At 30.6% G+C, this 22,659-nt stretch overlaps 2 protein-coding genes across 2 annotated transcripts; both read right to left on the bottom strand.

The window, feature by feature from the left end:
* Positions 1 to 4,169: 4,169 nt before the first annotated feature.
* LOC149057298 (uncharacterized) lies at positions 4,170 to 5,888 on the bottom strand. The gene is made up of 3 exons (XM_089223368.1): positions 5,589 to 5,888; positions 5,102 to 5,284; positions 4,170 to 4,880 (listed from the first exon to the last, which is right to left on the bottom strand). Exons 1-3 carry the CDS (start codon positions 5,886 to 5,888, stop codon positions 4,170 to 4,172), a joined length of 1,194 nt encoding a protein of 397 aa, XP_089079494.1.
* Positions 5,889 to 6,028: 140 nt separating this feature from the next.
* Positions 6,029 to 6,757, bottom strand: LOC149057297 (uncharacterized). Its single transcript, XM_089223367.1, has one exon. The coding sequence runs from the start codon at positions 6,755 to 6,757 to the stop codon at positions 6,029 to 6,031; it is 729 nt and encodes a 242-aa protein (XP_089079493.1).
* Between the last annotated feature and the right edge of the window lie 15,902 nt (positions 6,758 to 22,659).

The raw sequence follows: 22,659 nt of genomic DNA, 5'->3' as shown, positions 1-22,659 counted from the left end.
ATTATGGTACTGCCCGATTATGACGGGCAATGTAGGCAAAATTAAAGCTTAAGGTTTTCTATTTTTAAAATATTTTGTGTATATTTATTAAACATATAGTGAGAGGTGCAATGCTTTATTCCAAACGCACACATACAAAAAATTATATTTGTTTGCAAGGCTTAATTAAAAAATATTAATTCATTATCTTCAAATATTAATTATTATTTATTACTTACTAGATAAGTAAATACTGTTCATTTTTAAGGGATAAAAACCTCATGAAATACAATATACTATAAATATTTTAGAGTATAAACACTATAGTGATAGTTTAAAAATTAATTTTAGGTTTTTAAAAAATAATGTATGCTAGTAAGAGTTAATAACTTAAGTTACAATGTCCAATTTACTATGGGCAATATGTACTTGGACCAGTCAAAGTATAACCATGCCCGACCAAAATAGTATTTTAATGTATTGCCCAAAAACACCAGGCAAAATATACATAGCCCGGACAATGTAAACATATACATATATATATATATATTATATAATATATCAAAAAATATTTACACATTAATATTTTTGTCTAGAATTAATACATACATATATACCTTTAGAGATAAATGCCTACAAAATATTATGCAAACATAATTCATTACTTCTATTTTTATTTTAACTTACAATTATAAAAAAATATGTACTACCTACCTATTTCAATTGCAATTAATTGAAAACTTCACATTTTTTTCTTCATAGTTACTTTACTCACAATAATTTAAATTTAAATACTTAATTATTTGGCTAAGGTGGTTAATAATGGTATTATATTACTATTACAATAACATTAAAAATCTGTATTTAACTTATATTAAAGTCTAAAGAACAAAATTGGAATTATAAACCATACATTTTCATTACTTTTCCTTGACTCATGAACAATATATTATGTATACATTTTTAAATATTTTATATTTTTGGTATTTTTATGAATATCAAATATTTTGTTTGGATATTCCTAATACCTACATCTAAAAATTATCTCAAAATGGACACCTAACTATTGTCGTATACGCCGATTACAGGCGTTCACAAAAATTGAACAAATAATAAATTAAGATCACTTTATTTAGACACTGGCGTCCAGTGGCAACAGAGTCACACGATAACTACACTCTGATTTAGACACTGTTGACCAGTGGTAATCTAGTCACTCGATCACCACCAACTGACCCCTTTCTGTCTTAACACATCATTTATATATTAGTCTTACAATCGAATACTATCGACTAATATCAATATTTGTTTTAACCTAGTTATATTTTGCTTATAATTTTTAAATAATTTTTAAATCCTTCAATACTAGAATATAGATATCCCTAGTTCTTTCCACATTGGTCTCATTAGTCTATTGGTACTGTCCCTATCACTTATATACTGAACAAATAATTTGTCTAGTTAATTATTGTCTAAGATCAATGATTTAAGCATAGTGAATTAAATATGATTGTGATTGTGAACAGTGTATTTTCAAATATAAGATAAATAGTTATGTATGATTGTGTTGTACATTATTGTTGGCAAAAATTAAATCTATACATTTTCAACATTTCAACAAGTAGGTATATATCATCAACTTTAAGTTTTACTCTTTTCAAATAAATCTGAGAATAATTAAACTTGTAAAACTGATTTATGTTTTAAAAATAATGTACTCACATAATATTTACTCACACCAACACCAGATTCCAAAGTTATAATAATCTCTTTCGGATTAATATTAATAACGTATAATATTGGTCTGTGGTTCAAATCCATAACACTATTCCTCGTTCATTTTTAAAATTGTTGGGCACAATTTGTATAGGATTTATAACTTTTGACACAACACACTACACTTTGGCATTAATTCACAGTTAAAGATTATAATAATTAAAAGATATTATAATACTTGAATAATTAATATGCCGCTATCCCAAAACTATAATGTGATCTTTTTTATTTGGCGGATTACTCTCTAATCTCAATTTTTATAGGTGGCTGATAGTAGTAAATAGTAAAATTAGTAACTAAATATTAGTATACCAAACTTATAATATCACATTATTGCACCAAGGTGACACTGGTGCAGTTCACTGACAATCGTTCTAGTGCGGGCTGTTTCAAATGTGGATGTAACATAAAATCTATACTTACCACACATATATATTAGAGCTTGCGCTAAAGAAATATTAGAACTGCATAATATAGGTACTGTTTGTATTACAGAAGTATAAAAATTTGATGATCGCTTCGCTCGAACATAAAAAAAAAAAAAATAATAATATTATATTATACGTCATAATGTATACATTATTTTATGACCGTAGTTTTAATCTTTTGATAATCATAGATAAATATTTATTATTATAATATGCATTAAAAAAAAAAATATATATATGTAACAAATATGCAAGAACATTTTTTTTATTTACATAAAATTCACAAATTAAACAACTTACAATAATTAATTACTTAATTAAACTGAGTACTTAAATAAAAAATTTTCATTTTAATATGCAATATATTTCGATTTTTGTAAAAATATACAGAAATATACAAATAAAATTTCACCATAAGATTCAAATTATTACGCTTTGTGACAAAGATACAAAACAGTAAAAAGGAAAAAAATATGCAATTGCATAGAAATTAGTGAAATATTAAAACTACATTAGTATTCATTGTAATTTGCCGTGATATTTTGTGATATGTCTTATGTCTATGGCCAAACGCTTATTGATGGTCGGTGATTGATTGTCGTACAATTAGACCGTAGGATATTAATGATATTAAAAAATAAATACTCCACGCGTTGTCTTAACACGTTGACTGCAGCATGGGTACAATTCAGTGATACCCATGTGCGGAAATTTTTGTATAAATATTCAACACACGACAGTCCAAGAAAAACAACATAATATTATAACTAAATAATATTATAATATTAATATTTCATTGGCTAAAAATAATAATCATTGAAGCTCCACATGGAGCTATTTTCGAATAATAATTTGTAATAATAGTTTAATAATGATATATTTATAATATAATGAATTGGTTATCTTATTTGGAAAATCGAGTACAAATAATATAAAAATAGCTGGAATTTAAAAGGTCTACCCTACCCTATGCATTTAACATATTATTACAATTCGTCAATCCACATTAGTTTATGGTTATATCCTAATGTCTCGATAATATAATTTGATTATTATGAATTATTATAAATTTAATACAAATAATCGTTTTGGTCTATATTATACTATTATCTATAGTATATTAGTTATTGTTTTACAATGCTAAAATAGGTAGGTAGCAGTAAGTGCTGCATAATTAGCGTTTTAGAACTGCACATTTTATTTTAGAACTGCACAATTTGTGTTGTACTGCACATTAGCGCAAACCCTTATATATATAAAGATAATAAAATATTTAATGGATATTCTGGTATTTATCATGATAATGGTAAGGCGCACAAGCTCTAGGAGCTCATTGCACTCGGTGCAAAAAACTGGCGTAGTATATTGAGGTGAAACATAAAAAAATCCACTCAGTGCACATTGTTGCAAGTAGGACTATATAAAAAGCGAACATTTATTTGAAATTTAACGAATATGGTTTTTTATTTTACATACATCATTTGTTGTTTAAAGTGGCTTATCGGCTATCGCGTGTTTGCACTATTTCGACACGCAGACGTAGACTGACTGACTGACTACTGATCAGTCTTAGTAGGGGAGCGAGTGCAGCGCGCTCGCCTCATCATATTATATTGCGACGAACGTCGATCGCGATCGACCATACCGCCCGCCTTATTAAACGATTGTTTAACAAAACATTTTAACATACAGTAAATTTAACAAAATAGTAAATTCAATAAATCATAAAATAACTGAATATTTCAAAATAACAAACATTATACAAAAGAAAACAAGCAAAAACTTTTTTATATAAACTTAATTGTAATATGTGTACCTTTTACATATTTATTTTTGATCATTTAAGACACAGTTACCTTCGAAAGGAAGTGGGCATAGATACCGAATAGCACGACGATATACACCACTAGGAGTCTTTACGGTAGCAACCCTTGGAACACCGTCACCATCTGCTTCCACGTGGAGAGCTTGAACAAGGCCTAACTTTCACTGAAGAGGCGGAGTGTTGTCATCCTTCACAAGAACAATTGAACCTATTTTTATCCTTGGACCCTTTTCGATAGACCACCGTTTACGTTCCTGAAGTTGAGTTAAATATTCGCGGTTCCAACGGGACCAGATTTGCAAGGAAACCTGCATGACACTGTGCGTTAATCGTTTGGTTGGTATTAATGAAACTTCAATTTCTGGTAAAGCGCTTAAAGAGTCGCCAATAAGGAAATGAGCAGGAGTTAAAGGAGCGAGATCTGAGGGATCAGAAAATAAAGGAACCAAAGGTCGTGAATTCAAGCATGCCTCCACTCGTATTAATATCGTATTCAACTCTTTGTATGTAAAGTTTGCGTTGCCTAAAGCGCGAAATAAATGATGTTTAATAGATTTTATTGCTGACTCCCATAATCCTCCAAAATGAGGGGAGCGAGGTGGTATAAAGTGCCAACGGATACCGGATTCAGATAATACATTATGAAATGTTGATTGATGTTCTTCGCTGTGAATCAAGTTTCTCAACTCTTGAAGTTGACGATTTGCTCCAATGAAGTTTTTTGCGTTGTCCGAATAAATATCCGTGCATTTTCCTCTTCGGTCGGAAAATTTTCTTAATGCACTTATAAATAATGCACTTGTTGATCTCCAACCAGTTCGATGTGCACTGCCTTTGTTGCGAAGCAGATAAACACGCAGATATACCCCTTGCTGAGAGCCGAATTACGCCTCAAACTTGTTTTTATCATTAACGGTCCAGCGAAGTTGACTCCACAGACCGAAAAAGGACGACTAGGTTCAATTCTTTGCTTGGGTAGGTTCCCTATTATAGGTTGAAAAATTGTAGGCTTTAAGCGAAAACATCTTACGCACTTGGACGCAACATTGTGTGCTATATTTCAGCCATTTATAAGCCAAAAACGTTGCCTTACATGCACCAACATTAGTTTCGGTCGTTTCGGACCACCATGTAATAATACATCATGAGCATTTTGAAATATTAAGTAAACGATTGGACTATTCGGAGGAACAAGAATTGGATTTTTTTGAAACTGATCGAGTTTACTCGCATTTTTTAGACGTCCTCCAACTTTGATACTGTTAATTTCGTCCAGCTAAAGACGTAAACAAAAAATATTGCTTTTCGGAGAACATTATCTGTTTTTTCTTAAGTCAGTAATTTCACAAAACCAATTCTCGACTTGAACAAATCGAATAACGCAATTGGTCGCATTATTTAGATCATATGGCAGCAGAGGATCCGTTTTTTTGTCATTGGGATGAGAAGTGTTATAAATAAATCGTAAACATAAAGCTACTACCCGTAAAAGCCGACTCCATGTTGAATAACGACATCAAAATGGTGATTTTGGTTGTTCAGATGTAGGTAGGCAAACTAATTGTTCGACGTTCTTTAACTGTATTGAAGTTGATTTGATTTTTGTTTATACGCGGCCATTTAGATGAATCACTCTGAAGCCAATTAGGACCTTCCCACCAGAAACTGTCATTTATAATAATTTGAGGTTCTCGGCCACGGGAAATAATATCTGCCGGGTTGTCTTTAGTATCTACGTGCGCCCATTCGGATGTGGATTTTATTTCTTGAATCTCACCAACTCTATGAGCGACGAATGTTTTCCAATGCGCCGATGGTGAAGAGATCCAAGCAAGAACTATTGAAGAGTCCGTCCAGAATGTCTTTTGACTGATATTCATATTTTAATTTTGCAATTATTTTGTCAGCTAAACGTGCCAAAAGGACAGCGCCACATAGTTCTAGACGTGGTAGTGAAATCGATTTTAGAGGTGCCACGCGTGATTTAACGCAGATTAAACGTGAATTACGCTTGCCTTGATTATTCGATGTATCGCGGTATAGATAGATTATTTAATAATAGTAGGCTTTCATGAAATTTGTACCAATCCAACATTATTCCCTCTGGCAATGTTTCATCCCATCCGGTACCCATCGCCCACAAACGTTGCATTTTTATTTTGGCATTAATAACAACAGGGCTAATTAGACTCAGCGAGTCAAATGTAGTTGGTATTTCTGATAGTATTTGACGTTTGGTAACAATAGTTTTTCTTTCCGAAAGTTTCACTTTGTACTTGAAAACATCACCTGACGGATCACATTGAAAACCTAAAATCTTGGCTGAGTTTTCGGATAAGTCCAACATTAATGTCGGATCATTTTCTTTGTTTGCAAGACCGTTAAGAAGTGCGGGATCACTGGCTGTCCATTTTCTTAGCTTGAATCCACCCTTTTGTAACATTTGTTTGATTCCATTACGCAATGTTTTGCCTCCTGCAGATTCGGCACCACCCAGGTAATCGCCCATGTAAAAGTCCTGTTTAATTGCATTGCAAGCGTCAGGATACAAATTTGAATCTTCGTTTGCCAAACCATGTAGACACGTGGTTGTGAGAAACGATGCAGGGACTGTGCCATACGTTATTGAATTTAATTGGAATTGATGCAATTCTTGATCGAGGTCTGGTCTCCAAACTATTTGTTGACAGGTTCTGTGATTTGGAGCGACCCATATTCGATGGTACATCTTGGAGATGTCAGCAGTCATTGCATATCTATGCTTACGAAACCGAGTTAATAAATATATAAGATCTTCTTGAATGCAAGGACCCTTTAGCAAGACGTAATTTAAACTGACTCCCGATGTAGTCTTGTATGACGCATCGAACACCACTCTTCATCCCACTCTTAATTTAGTAGTTACGCTGTCCTCTCTCCAAACTGCGTGATGTGGTGAATAATAACTTTCTTTGATGTTTGAACATAGTTTAACTCTAGTCATATGTTCCAAATCTTCATATTCTTTCATAAATTTCGAGTATCCGATTTTGAGTCGAGGGCTGGTTAATAATCACTTCTCAAGACTATTGAAACGCCGCGTAACTGTTGGTTCGAATAACCTAATTTTTTTGCTTTGTCTCGAAATGGTAGCTGAACAACAAACCTGCCTTGTTCATCTCGCTGTACAGTATTTTCAAAATGTTTACGGCTCGCCTTTCTTTCAATGTGTACGATGTCTTTGAACCTAACGCTGCGGTTGACAATAAAATTTGTTTATTTGAGCTTTATTGGGACGAATGAGCACTAATAGATTCGAGACTGGACACATTTTCTTTCTTTGACTCGTTTGCGTCAGTGTTTGTTGTTCGGGATGCTGTTGTATTTTCGGAACCGCCCACCATGTTCGATTTAGACTTGGGTAAATGTAACAAACTATTATGCGCTTTCATGCATTTGGCACGTCGTCGTGAAGTAAACTTTTCACCGATGTGATTTCGAAAAAAAGATTTTACAAAGCTTTTGTTCGCTTATTCGTTTTATGCGATCGGATATTGAAAACGCTAATAGTGCCGTCACAGTTATAGCATTTCAATGTTGCCGAAACGATAAATGAGCACGATTGATCTTTAGATTTTTTAAATTTGAAGCTATTTTTTTGAAATTGACGCTGCTGAGGCTGTACTATTTTTAGTCCTCCCGACGCCTCTATGGCTTCTAGTATCTGACATCAATTTTCTAAATATTATATTAATCTATTCACCGATGCGACTTCTGACTTCGACGATTCTATTTCCCACTGTCTCAATGTGCTCGCGTCCAGTTTTATAGAAATAAGATGTAAAAGAAGTGATCCCCATTCCTTTGGATTTTGGACTAACGGCGTGAGAGCCTTAATATGACCGTTAATCGCATCGACGAGCTTACGCGACTCGGACGACGATTCGTTATTTATATTTTCTAAATCAAATAACTTTTTCGTATGAAGTTGTACAGCGAGTTTTTTTATAAATGTACCGCGAAATGAGAGCATCCCACGCGATTTTATAATCATCTGACGTAGTGTCCAAAAATTAAATAGTTTTTTGTGCGTCATCAAACACCGACGAACGTAAATAAAAGATTTTTTGTATATCAGTGAGAAAAGAATTTTGATTTACTAACGCGGAAAATATGTCGTGAAATGCTAACCATTCAGGAATAAATGCCAGTGAAATTTGGTATTTCTAGGAGAGCTAATTTTACCATCAGCATAAATTTCGACGTACCAGTCGAAACGGTACTTGCTTTTGAACTGTCATTATTCAATGATTTTTCGGAATGATTAATAATTAAACTCTCGCAAACGGCGACACTCTCGAAATATAAGTCTTCAAAATTAGTTCTATATTTTTCAGTTTCCTCATAAGCACTAATTTCTCCAATAGAAGTTTAGACTGTTTCGAAATCTTGCCTTCATTTATTTTTTATTTTCTCAATTTTAACTGTATAACATCTATATCTTTTGCTGCTTGAGCGGCTTGAACGAAGTTACTGAAATGAGTCAGTTGGTCTTTAAGTAGCCCCTTTTGAGACAACAGAAAACTTATTTCGGACATTTTACGAATAATTTGAACTACGTTACGGTGAAGGCAGCCCTACCTACGACACTAAGAGCTATAAATGAAAATTGCACAAGAATAAATAAAGAAACTACTGGCGACTAACCTTTATGCTGTTTTCAAGGACTGTGAACGACAACCACTCTTCTGCTGTATCAACACTCCGTCCTCGTGCTGAGATTGGTAATTACACAAATTTATAATTTGAATAAAACGATGATAAGCACGACGCGTTCACCAACCGTTTATTTTCACGATATTTAAAATGTAACGCCGGACAATAGAAACGAAACGGCGGTAGAAACACTAATATGTTATCCAGGACTGCAACGAAGATAAGCGACGGACGACAACAATCGAGTCGTAAAAGAATAATAATTATTATTAATTACCTATTCGGATTATTATCCGTGCGTGCGGTCGCGATCGTTATTATATAACGATTCATTTACGGCGCGATGACGGCGACGAATGACGATATATTATAACAGCGATAACACTACGCGATACGGTATGCGATATAAGAAATCCTAGATGTCACAGAGCGGCTCTATAATAATGCGTTTTCATTGGCCTATTTGAATTCCTCGCCAGATTGTTATCACATAAATTATAAATTTGCTATTTATATATTTTATAATATAATTATGAGCACCATGCAAATTAGTATTCTAGAATAGTAAACTATTAATTTCCACCAAAATACTTTTTAGACTCATGTTAATTAAAAAAAAAAAAGCGGGTAAGTCGTGGATGTCGCTCTGCTGTACAGTAGGTTACTGTAATGGATGGGATTAAATTTGAATGCAATAATAGGTATCATGGTATACGAAAAACGATTATGAACGGAGATGATTTGTCAGTCTAGGATATATTATATTTAAATATTGTCATATATTCTATTTTGAAACAAATATTTTATTTTTCAATTAAGACGCATTTTGCATAAGGCATGGTTAATCAATGAATGTAGTTATCATGTAGTTATCATAATTCATAATACCTTATATATACGCATACCTGGTTTGAAGATAAATCGTTATTATTATGTGATTTCATAAAAATTTAAAACTTGAACGCTCAAAACATTTTTCCTATAGGTAATGACGCTTCAAATTTTCTCTATAGCTATTTGAAGCAAAACTTGTGGAAAACTTGGTGTTAAATTTTATAACCTTAGATATAAATACAAACAATATTATGAATTTTGAACTACAAAATAATTTGCAAATATTCATGGTTTTGACGAAATTTTGTCAATATTTGAAATTCAAATGCTAATAAAAATTTAATTTGAATTTCCGGTGGACATTTTTTTTTGTGATAAAGATTGACAAATTTGTAAAGAATCTTGTATTAAATTTTCAAATCTTAGATTTAAAAAGAAAATTTTTTATGAATTTCTAGCTTATAATATAATTTGCGAATTTACGTGATTTTTACGTATGTTGTCAAAATTAAAATTTGAATACATGTAAAAAAAAAAATTGTGGCTATACATTTATTTTATTTTTCAACTGCTATTGTAAAAATATATTATGAGCCTTGTATTAAATTCTAAAATCTTAGAATTAAAAAGAAAAACTTTTATGAATTTCGATCTAAGATAATTTGAAAATTGCCGTAATTTTTACGTATAAAGTCAATATTTGAACTTCAAATGCTAATAAAAAAAATCGTGCCTATGTATTTTTATAATTTTTTAATCACTATAAGAATAACTTATGAGAAACTTTGTATTAAATATTCAAATATTTTGATAGGGCCAAAAAATATTTATCGACACTTCAAAAAAAAATTTTCAGACAAATTGAAAATTTCAGTCGTCTATAAATATCTCAAAAAAAGTCAAAATATTTTGACAATTAAATCATGTAAAGAAAATGCCAATCTAAATAACTGATAAAATTTTCAAGTATCTGCGACTTATACTTTTTGAATAATAACAAATATTTAAATTCGTTTGAGGATAAATCGTTATCGTTACGCTATTTCGTAAAAATTTAAAATTCAAACGCACCTATAAATAAAATTTTCCTATAATGATGCTTCGAGTTTTCTCTATAGCTACTTGAAGGAAAACTTATCGAAAATTTAGTGTTGTATTTTTAAAATGCGTTATAAACGCAAAAAATTTTGATTTTTCAACTTCAAAATTACTTGCAAATTTTCGCGTTTTCGTCAGATTTCGTAAAATTTTGAACTGTAAACGCTTATTAAAAAAATTGTGACTTACGATTTTTAATTTTTTTAGCTACAATAAGAACAACACAGAAGGAACCTTGTATTAAATTTTCAAGTTTTTTTGGTCGTCCAACATTTTTTTACCGACACTTCAAAAAAAATTCTCAATAAAATCGAAAATTTCAGTGGTCTACAAATAACTCAAAAAAAGTCGAAAATTTTTGAAAATTAAACTGTATATAAATATCACTAACATTAACATTTGGTGAAAATTTCAAGAATTTACAGTGATTAGTTTTTGAATAACAACCATATAAAATATCGATTTGGTCGAAAACGGGTTTTGCGTAAAAATTCCCGTTTTTCTGTCATTTTTTTTTTGTTTTTCTCGATTTTTTTGAAAACTGTTGGAAAATGTTACTTTTGACCTCTATAATGCACCAAGGATCTTCAATTTTACATCGGAAACCACCCCCAAAGTTTGAAATCGAAGCATTATTTCGACTAGTTAAGCTGTACACATACACAAAAAAAAAAACACACATCATTGTAAAATCAATACTTCGTTCAGAATCTAAAACACAAAGTTCACAAATCATGGTGCTCATAATTATATTATAAAATATATAAATAGCAAATTTATAATTTATGTGATAACAATCTGGCGAGGAATTCAAATAGGCCAATGAAAATGCATTATTATAGAGCCGCTCTGTGACGTCTAGGGTTTCTTATATCGCCTACGGTATTAATACAAATAATATGAAAAATACTGAACATAATCCGGTTCGATGGACCATGTTTCGAGTAGGACTGTATAAAAAGCGAACATTTATTTGAGATTTAACGAATATGGTTTTTTATTTCACATACAATATACATAATTTATTGTTTAAAGTAGCTTAATGGCCGATCGCGTGTTTGCACTATTTCGAGTATTTTGACGCGCAGACGTAGACTGACTGACTATGGATCAGTCTTGGTAGGGGAGCGAGTGCGGCGCGCTCGCCTTATCATATTATGTTGCAATGAACGTCGATCGCGATCGACCACACATTCACATTAATCTTGTCGATGGAACATAAAAATATGCACTGGCCACTCACTGGTGCAGTCAGTGCAGTGTGGTGGAAAACTCTTATGGACATATATTATCTATCCATGATTATAAAGTACTAGGTTAGTCATCAGTAGTACGATTTGTACTCGACCGCCTGGTCACAATTCGTTACGGCGTAGTCCATTATCTGCCGAACGCTGCTAACCAGATGTGTCAGATTTTCATTGTTCCATATGTGCGTACGTATAGTTTTATTCCAGGTCGATTGAATAGTAACATCTACCGAAAAACTATTTGATAGTTTTATTCATAGATTGAATTATAAAAACTTCTATAGCTAAAAAGACCTACGTAACTTTCGACTTTTGTAAAATGTCATCTTCACGCTCGCTGTGTTGAACATTGCACATCCGGTTACAAATTAAATACCAAGAAAGTATAATTTTTGCTGGATTTCTATGTATCGTGTATTTTTTAGTAAGCTGGGGAAATTTATATATAGAATTGGTACCTAAAAAGAAAATTTAAGTTTCCAGCTGTTGAATATTAAGCACATTCATTTTGAGGACTTAAAAAAAGTCTTACCATCAAGATGGAGTATACAAAATATGAAATCTTAACTTTAGCACCCCTTATAAAAAAACTTAGATCCACCGCTGTTACGAATTATTGCCACAAAAGTAAAAGACTACCAAGACAATTTTTAACAATATTAATATATACCTGCTAATAGTCTGTTTTAATACCCAATGTGCCGTGTGTATATTCCGATGAGGTAATGACTCCAGTATCAGAGAATTGAAATCTAAATATACTAGTTCATAATAAAATATACTCACATGGTCATGTATGATGTATCAATTACAAGCTGTAAGAGATGAGTGTAAAATATGAAAAGAAATGGTGCGTGGTTACTAATTTAAGGTAGTTGCCTCATGGAAAAAAAGTTCATGCCACTTCTGTACTTAGGCACATAATTATTGTTATTTTCTATTTTTCTAATATATTGTTTTTCAAAAAATGAATATGAATACAACAAATGAATATATTTATCTAATATGAGTTGGTTTCGGAAATTATAGGAGCTAAAAAAAGGCAAATTATGAACGAAAAAAATATAAAATATGCATGGAAAAATGTAAAATATACCAAAAAAAAATATATTTATTAATTTATTAAAAGTTTATTGCTTATTTATTAATATACACTAAAAAAAAATCTAAAACTTATATTTAAAAAAAAATTGTATTATTGAAAGCTAAAATAATATGGCGTATAACCGATTGGAATTTAAGACTTAATTGAACTAAAAAAATGTTAAATAAATACATTTTAATTGTTTTTTGAAATACGAAATAAATAATTTAAAATAGATTAATTTTTTTAGAAAATATTAAATATGCATACAAATATGCGAAAATCAATTAAAGCGACAAAATATGCATTTTTAATTTTCAATTTTTAAACTCAACGTTATATAGTTCGGATTTCTAGCTTGGTCTGCTATAAATCGAAAGCAAACAGAACAATATGCAACTCCAATAACTTCCGAACCTTAAACATGAACCAAATAGAAAGTGGTGATTTATATTATAACTATATCCATTGGAGCTGGCTGGGAATACCCTCATGGATTTACCCCCCCCCCCTCTATATTAATTAAAAAGGGTTATATATTTTAGAGACATTGATCAAAATTTAAGATACTAATACTAGTATTAAAATACTGGGTATTATGTAATTTAGGAATACTCACAAAGCATTTGAATACAAAATATATTTTTTAAATGTTTATATTATCAGTATAGATACTTACCTATTAGGTTACTACTTATACCTTAGATTTATGCAATTGAAGAATAGTATAACATGGCTGATATATGTCCTATTATCTAATTACTTATTTAGTTTAATTATATGAATTATATTCTATGAAACCTATACATAATATATACGAATACACTATAATATTATGGAGTATTATTCCTTTATTTAAATAACAATAAAACAATGAATTATTAATTATTAACTTTAACACGTATTTTATGACAAGTGTTTAAATACTTCGAAAACTTTACAAGACTGAATAGTTACATAAGTGTATATACCCTTGCGAATTTTTTTTTTTTGGTGGAAGGAGGGTCGTGCAAATTTTCAAATTAGGCGTGCCAATTCGTGTGAATCACGTGCTAAATGTCTGCAGAAGAAAAATTCCGAAAATGTTAATTTGGACCACCGGGGGGGGGGGGGGGGGGGGGGTTTCTAATGTCATCGTCGTATAGACCGGTTTCCCCACTCAATTTCGTGTATGCAGCTCGAGGCCTAGGTGAGAGAAAATATTATGATGACAATGACAACTGTCGGATTCAGTGTCGAGTGTCGGTGAGTCATAAACATGCGTTTATTTTATTTCGTAATCTGCCGTCATTATCAATTCATTGTCGTAGTGTCGTTTGTAGCTATCGTGTATATTATAGCATGTTCTGTTATTATAGCGTACATCTGTGATGTAGTTATGACCAACATAGTTTACGCTGAGCTATTATAAAAATAATTGTATTTATCGAATATTTAGTTTTGGTGTAATGATCTTAAAAAAAAATTTGGTGGTTTCGATTTTGGTTTTTAATATTTTAGGTTTTGTTCCTCGGTTTTAATAACCAAAATAAAAGTTGTAGGTTTTGGTGTCGGTTTTTAAAACCGGTTTTCTTCTAAAGGTTTTAGTCTTTGGTTAACCACTCATATTATATAGCCATTATAAATTTAATTATTTAAGTTATAAATAGCTGTAACTTTCAATACTCATTGAAAATCTTATGTTATTGATAGAAAATTATAAATACCAATAACTTAAACGACTATATACGGTCTATTATTAATTTTTATGTATATTTTTTTCCAATAACAAATTATTGCGACTGGTCGACGTCGGACACTAGGTATATTATTTATTAATAACTTACTAATAACTAAGAATTAATAAGTAACCAGTATTGGTAAACTTAAATTAATCACTAAATTAATTAGGTAGATATTAAATATTCTGGGAAATTCAAAATCTTAATCTAATGATCAATACCTGCATAATTGCATAACAGACGGTGTTACAAAACACGAAAAAATATATATTAATATATACTACTTACTAGGTATATATATAATATTTACCTACCTAATAGTTTAATAAACTTATATATAAGTGATAAAATATAAGTGGAATTAAATTTATATTTATTATATCTACAGTCCTACAGAGAATTGTACCTATAGTTTAACCGTTATATTCACAGAATTGAGAATATCGACTCTCGTTTTAATGTTTTATGTTCAGATATTTCTAAAATATTAAATTAAATAATAGTAACAGTAATCGTTTAATTAAAAAAAAAACGGTTAACCACTTGGTAAAAAAAAAAGGTTTCAGTTTTGGTTACCGTTCAAATAACCATGGGTTTCAATCTCGGACTTGAAAACCACTCTCTTGTTTTATTGCTCTTGCTCTGGTAACGGTTAAGACAAATCATCAAAACCGAATATTAACTGGTTTTCCTAAAACCGGTTTCCGTCCCTGTAAAAATCACATTATTGTAAAATTAATATTTAAATGTAAAAAATAATCTATTTAAATAAAAATTAAATCTTGTCTGCTATTTATCACATCCCTTGAGAACGATGGATTGATTTATCCCAAAAAATATTTTTAAAGAAAGTAAAAGTTACCTGGAACATTGGAAAATTTGAGAAATTCTAAAAGTATTTTTTGTCAGATTGTATAAGCACTTTATGACTGTCTGATCAGCGTAGATACTATGATATAGCTACTTACTTATCAGGATATACGTCAATAGATAGCGGATAATTGATAGCGCAACAATTGATAGCGGTTAATTTATAGCGCATAAATTGATCACAAGCGACTTTTGATAGTATGACAATTTGTAGTGCCCTAAAGAATTAAATAATCAAACAATTATCAAAAAATATATACTATAGTAATAAAAATTGCATTTCATAATTAAAGTTATATATAACAATTTTAAAAAAAGGTGACTAAGTCATGGATACACATTGTGATAGATAAAAAAAACATCCGTTTATAAATGCATTTGGAAGTTCAAATTTGACAGCATTCATTGCTCCCTTTCAAAGTCCATCATTATATTAAGTGAGTTTAGATTAGATATTAATGACTTTAAAGCTTGAAACATTAATTCATATGTATTTTCCTTTTAATCGGGTAGTAAAATATACACAAAAGGAATAACGTTCGAATAATAAACATCATGAATAGTATAAAGTTATTGACATATTTAAAGGACACATGAGAATTTTCCGTCACAAAACTAATTGTCACAGTTAACCATTAATTCGAGGTTCCGTTTTGTACAGAATAATAGAATTCGATTTGTCTCAGATTTGTTATCAAATTGTAAAAATTGCTCACCATTCGTTGTTTTCGTGAATAGGTCTGGAATTTCAAAATTAACATTTAGAGGATAAATTGGAGCTCCTAAATGAGATTGACAAACTCGCTAAACGGTTCTTTTTAGAGTTGGCATATTTGATAATTGTCCAGCAACTGAATCAGATACCTTAATAATAAAATTCATAGTAATAATTATAACATTTATAGAAATAATATAGTATGTACCTGAGAAGCAAGTGTTCCAATGACTGAATGCGTGGAATTAGATGTACACTTTGCATTTATTTTCATCTCATTTATTGCAGTTTTAACTTCTAATTGAGTAATATCAGGGAAATGGTTATGATCCATCTTTTTTGAAATGTTCTCATTATCGATATAACCAATATCATGAACGCGGCCTCGGCATTTATTTTTAAAACGTACGCTTCTCTATATTTTCTTTTGTACTCCATGTTTTTCGAAATGGTACATAAAACCATCATCAACTAATATATTTGAACCTCTTTCACTTTTTATATATACTAAAGAAATTTTAAAATTACTATATATAATTGCTAGAAGTAGTACTGTTGTATGCGTCAATACCCAAACCGCTCCCGTCTATTGTTTATTTTTCCCAAACGGCTACCGTCGAAAAAAGGGGTAGAACACGATTTTACAATTTTTTTTTTACATTTTGTAACTGCTTACAGTTTTTGTATACCGAAATTAATTATATATATATATAATATTATACGTACTCGTACTCAGCAAGTATCATAATCGCCAAAGCTTGTGTGAATTACTTCGTCGTAGGTTTCTGCTCATCCTAATATTTTCAAGGTTATTAGCATACTAACCAAAATACAATTCGAAACACAAATTAAAGCTCGAAGTGGTGTAAATACACCAAAACCGACAAAAAAACAGGAGCTCATTGAAAACAGTATCCGAGAATTTTCATCAAATAAGATAACTACCATAGATTATATAAAAAAAATTGTGCATCAAAAATTTACCTATTCTATAATTTTTTTATAATATTTTTATAAATACATTTTTTTAAATATTTTTATATATACATTTTTTTATATTTTTATACATACATTTTTTTACGATTTTTGTCTATTTCTTAAAACGTTTTTACATTTAATTCACAGAATATAATTTTTTATAATTTAACCTTAAAAAACAGCAACACATTTTTAACCACACCTCTTTAGAGACAGTCCTAAGTCTGTATGAAGTGGGAAGGAATTTGTGTTGTAAAAAACAGGATTACTACCCGGATTTTACCTGTTCGTAAAACCTTTTTCGACAGGAGCCGTTTGGGAATTGACCTTTTTAAAACGGGAGCCGTTTAGGAAAATCGGGAGCCGAATGGGCTATGCCCTTGTATGGTGTTTTACTGACAACTGATTTAGTGGATAATATAGGTACTAGTGTAGGTATTGAATAGTCTCATTATCTATATTGCCCATATTATTTTAGATGGTAATATTAAGTTTCCGATTATGATATATTTTATTCGTTTTACTTGGTTTTTTTCGGTTAGTAATTTTTGTATTATTGAATTCTATTGGGATTTTCAGATAGCACTTGGAGTGCTGTAAACGCTCCACAAATGGCCGCCAAAGCAGGATAAAAACATAGTAGTAAATACTATATATTTGTTAGTTATTAATGTTGTTTTATTTTATGAATTATGTTCTTTTTATTACGTTTAAACTTTTAAAGTATAAGACTTTTATAATTTTAAATGTAAACTTTTTCATTAACTTTTCAAAATGCTGCTTACTCTAAATGCTATTTTTGTGTACGCAAAATGTACAATAAGTTCTAGAAATTTAATCAATAAACAAGTTTTAACCTCTAACCAAGTAATATTATGTGGTAAACTTCAAATAGAAAACGTAAGTACCTATATATCAATTATTCAAATTGTCTGCTAATGAATTTAATTTAGTGATTATTTAGTTAAATATAGGTATGTATAAGAGAAATAATATTTAATAACTTGCCTATTCCATTGTAATATTGTCAAATCTGTTAAATAATTTCTTATTGAAACTATTATTTATCTATCATTTATATTATATTTTATTTATGTATTCATTCTTAAAAACTTGCTTATTGTGTCTCTTATTTTTCAGGATATGTGTAATATTACAATTAAATCATTAGTTATTCCATCATCAAAAGTATCAGATATGCCACATGAAATCACTGGTAAACTCCATATAAAAACAGGATTGATTCATATACTGAATTTTCGTCACAAACTCACAAAAAAATTAATACCTAATATTATATTATTAAATTATTTAATTAATTAGCATCACACGTTCGACTAAATAATTGGCATATAGTAACATCCTGCATTCGTCAATAACGCACACATTTATCTAAAATAACATTATCGTTTAGCACCTCGCACACTAGTTAATCAATTACGTGCATCTTAACGAAATTTGCTCTACAAGTTACTCGTCCATGAACTTGGCCCACCGACATGAACATATCAGCATGAAAATTATGCCAATATTTTACGAGTAATTTGCGAGAATTTGTGAGTATACTTCTAGAATTTGCGAGTAATTTTTACACAATCTACCAGAGAGTGGGCCAACTTCATGTAGCCCACCCACTTCACCCGATTAGGCCGAGATTGTTGTCAATAGCTTGGTTGTAATTTGAGAGAAATTGGGAGCTTGGTTCCCGAATTAGCGAGTCCCTCAAAGCTCAGATATGAGCTTTCAAAGTTCTGATGTTGGCCCACCCACATCACCCGATTAGGTCGAGATTGGTGTCAAAAGCTTGGTTGTAATTTGCGAGAATTTGCAATAAGTCATTGTTCTTTATAAGAATTATAAAGAATAATTAATAATTAATTATAACTTTTATTATTAATTATTTATTTTTCTTACTTTACGATTATTGACATTGGAAAAAATAGACTTACCTACTTTGTTTTTATTTACTTAAATAGGTACTAACCACAATTATTCACGTACCTATATTAAAGATTGTGTTATTATATTCAACAGTAATGTTTGACTTACAAACTAAAAATGTTTTATATCAGTGTCCACTAAATCGTACACCTAAATTTAGTATTAGATATATAATTTTACCTAAGGAATGTTCTTTAAAAAAAAAATTTGCAAGAATCACAAAATTGTTATACGTACCTAGTTGTCTATCACTTAATTCTATTACCTAAAAACACAACATAAATATTTACATATTATATTAAATAGTACCTCCATATTATTGTACTCGTTAATATTATGCCTTAACGACGCACATTTTTAAAAATTCAATATAGTCTACAATTACATTATATTATGTATTATTATATTGTACTAACTACAACGACAGTTTATCTTTCTAGAATATATTATAGATTATTAAAAATTTTCAAATCTTAGATTTAAAAATAAAAATTTTTATGAATTTCTAGCTTAAAATAATTTGTGAATTTTCGTGATTATTACATAATATGTTGTCAAAACTCAAACTTTTAATACTTTAAAAAAAAATTGTGACAATGTATTCCTTTTATTTACCAACTGCTATTGTAAAAATATGTTAGGAGCCTTGTATTAAATTTTCAAATCTTAGAATTAAAAAGAAAAACTTTTATGAATTTCTATCTAAGATAATTTGAACATAGCCGTAATTTTTACGTATTTAGTCAAAATTCGAACTTTAAATGCTTATAAAAAAAATCGTGTCTACGAATTTTTAATATTTTTTAACTGCTATTGTTACAATGTGTTAGAAGTCTTGTATTACATTTTCAAGCTTTTCTACCGAACACATAAATTTGTAACGATATTTATAGAAAAAAAAACTAAAAAAGTTGAAAATTAAAATGTCAGTCAACAGCTCAAAACAAATCTAAATATTTTGAAAATTTTATCAAATATAGAAAATGCCTATATAAACATTCAGTGAAAATTTCAAGTATCTGCGGTCATTTGTTTTAGAGTTACGCCAAAATAAGGAAATCGCTAAAAGTGAAAATCCAATGTTGTATGGTGCTTTGCATGGAAAATTGCATGGTGGATAGAATATACTTATATAAATATTCGGTGAAAATTTCATGTATCTATGGTGATTCGTTTTAAAGTTACATCAAAAACCAAAATCGATTTTGTCAAAAAATGAGTGTGCGTAAAATTTCCCGTTTCCCCCTTAATTTTTAGTTTGTTTTTGTCGATTATTTAGAAAAGTATTAAGAATTTTTTACTTTTGACACTCCAATGTACCACCTAGATTCACTTTCTGTTCGTACGAGGTACTGAAGTCAAAAAACGAAGCATTTTTACTGCCCCAAAACGTGATGACAGCACAAAAAAAAAACACACATCATGGTAAAATCAATACATTTATCGCTCCGCCCAGAATCTAAAATTCAACTTACAAATACTTACAAATCGAGCTTTTAAACTTACAATTTACCCGGTTTAATTGGAACATAATAGGGGGGCCAACTTCACGCACGTCAATATTTAATTAACTGTAAATGAACAAAACAAATTTTGATGAAAACACTTAGTATTTACTACTAGTTTGTACAATATAATAATACAAATATAATATAATTGTAGACTATATTGAATTTTTAAAAATGTGCGTCGTTAAGGCATGATATTAACGAGTACAATAATATGGAGGTACTATTTAATATAATATGTAATAAATATTTATGTTGTGTTTTTAGGTAATAGAATTAAGTGATAGACAACTAGGTACGTATTACAATTTTGTGAATCTTGCAATTTTTTTTTTTAAAGAACATTCCTTAGGTAAAATTATGTATCTAATACTAAATTTAGGTGTACGATTTAGTGGACACTGATATAAAACATTAATAGTTTGTAAGTCAAACATTACTGTTGAATATAATAACACAATCTTTAATATAGGTACGTGAATAATTGTGGTTAGTACCTATTTAAGTAAATAAAAACAAAGTAGGTAAATCTATTTTTTCCAATGTCAATAGTCGTAAAGTAAGAAAAATAAATAATTAATAATAATAATTACAATTAATTATTAATTATTCTTTATAATTCTTATAAAGAACAATGACTTATTGCAAATTCTCGCAAATTACATTCAAGATTTTGACACCAATCTCGACCTAATCGGGTGATGTGGGTGGGCCAACATCAGAACTTTGAATCTCATATTTGAGCTTTGAGGGACTCGCAAATTCTCGCGAATCAAAACCAAACTTTTGACACCAATCTCGACCTAATCGGGTGAAGTGGGTGAGCTACATGAAGTTGGCCCACTCTCAGGTAGATTGTGTAAAAATTACTCACAAATTCTAGAAGTATACTCGCAAATTCTCGCAAATTACTCGTAAAATATTGGCATAATTTTCATGCTGATATGTTCATGTCGGTGGGCCATTTCATGGACGTACAAGTAACAATATAAGTCTAATTTAATAGCTGTACGCAAACGAGCCGTCATTTTTCAGGTAAAAATTAGTATTTCGACCAGTGGCGTACCCAGGGGGGGCTTAGGGGGCTTCAGCCCCTCCCATTGGCCATGTTTTGGAATACATTTTATATTAAAAAAGACAAAGTACAAACCATGATATTTCTAAAAAACGGTATTGAATACAACGTATTATCTTTAGTAACAATGACCTAGTATAAGCAAAGCATAAACGTTGTGTTTATTATGGTACCGAATACCGATATAGATTTAGCCCCCCCCCCCCATTCGAAAATCCTGGGTACGCCACTGATTTCGACGTTTTCACGTTTTTCGATGTACGCAAACGAGTTGTCAGTTTACAGGTAAAAAATTGTGTACTGTGCGCAAACGAGTATCACCGATCAAAAGTCGCTCGAGATCAATTTTCGCCTAATTCTTCTTCATTCGTGTCGTTCAGATCTCGGTCATCCAAAAAGCCACGACTGTTGCCGCTTTGTCATTTGCCAAGTGTAGGTCATTTTCATCACAAGTGGTTCCTATTAGAGGGCATTGTAGTAGGTGGCCCATTGTCTGTATTTCACCACATTTGCAGTTGGTTGTGTCGTCTTCTCCTAATATTTTCCATTTCTTGAGTGTAGTTTTGCATCGTCCGACTCCTGTTCTTAAACGATTTAATGCTTTCCATTTTTCCCATTTCCAGTTTCTTCCTTTAAGTAGCTCTTCTTTTAATTCCCTCGTGGTGTTTTGTTCTCTCTTCTTCCATCTGTTGATTCTTTCTTTTTCTGGAGGGTTTTTTATTGGTTGGATCGTAGTAAGGAAACTTTTCCTGGATTTAAGTCGTGGTTGCGGCGGGCTGGGGATCGTTTTGTTGTTTGTGTTATTCTATCTCTGATGCAATCTCTCTTCTAATATCTGGTGGGGCTATTCCTGATAGTACTTGTATTTCCTCGACCGGTGTT

Source organism: Diuraphis noxia, unplaced genomic scaffold (assembly GCF_037042655.1).
Source record: "Diuraphis noxia isolate RWA-SAM2 unplaced genomic scaffold, SU_Dnox_SAM2 contig0003, whole genome shotgun sequence".
Lineage (NCBI taxonomy): Eukaryota > Metazoa > Arthropoda > Insecta > Hemiptera > Aphididae > Diuraphis > Diuraphis noxia.
Note: the sequence above shows the minus strand (reverse complement) of the source record. Positions and strands in the feature narration are given on the sequence as shown.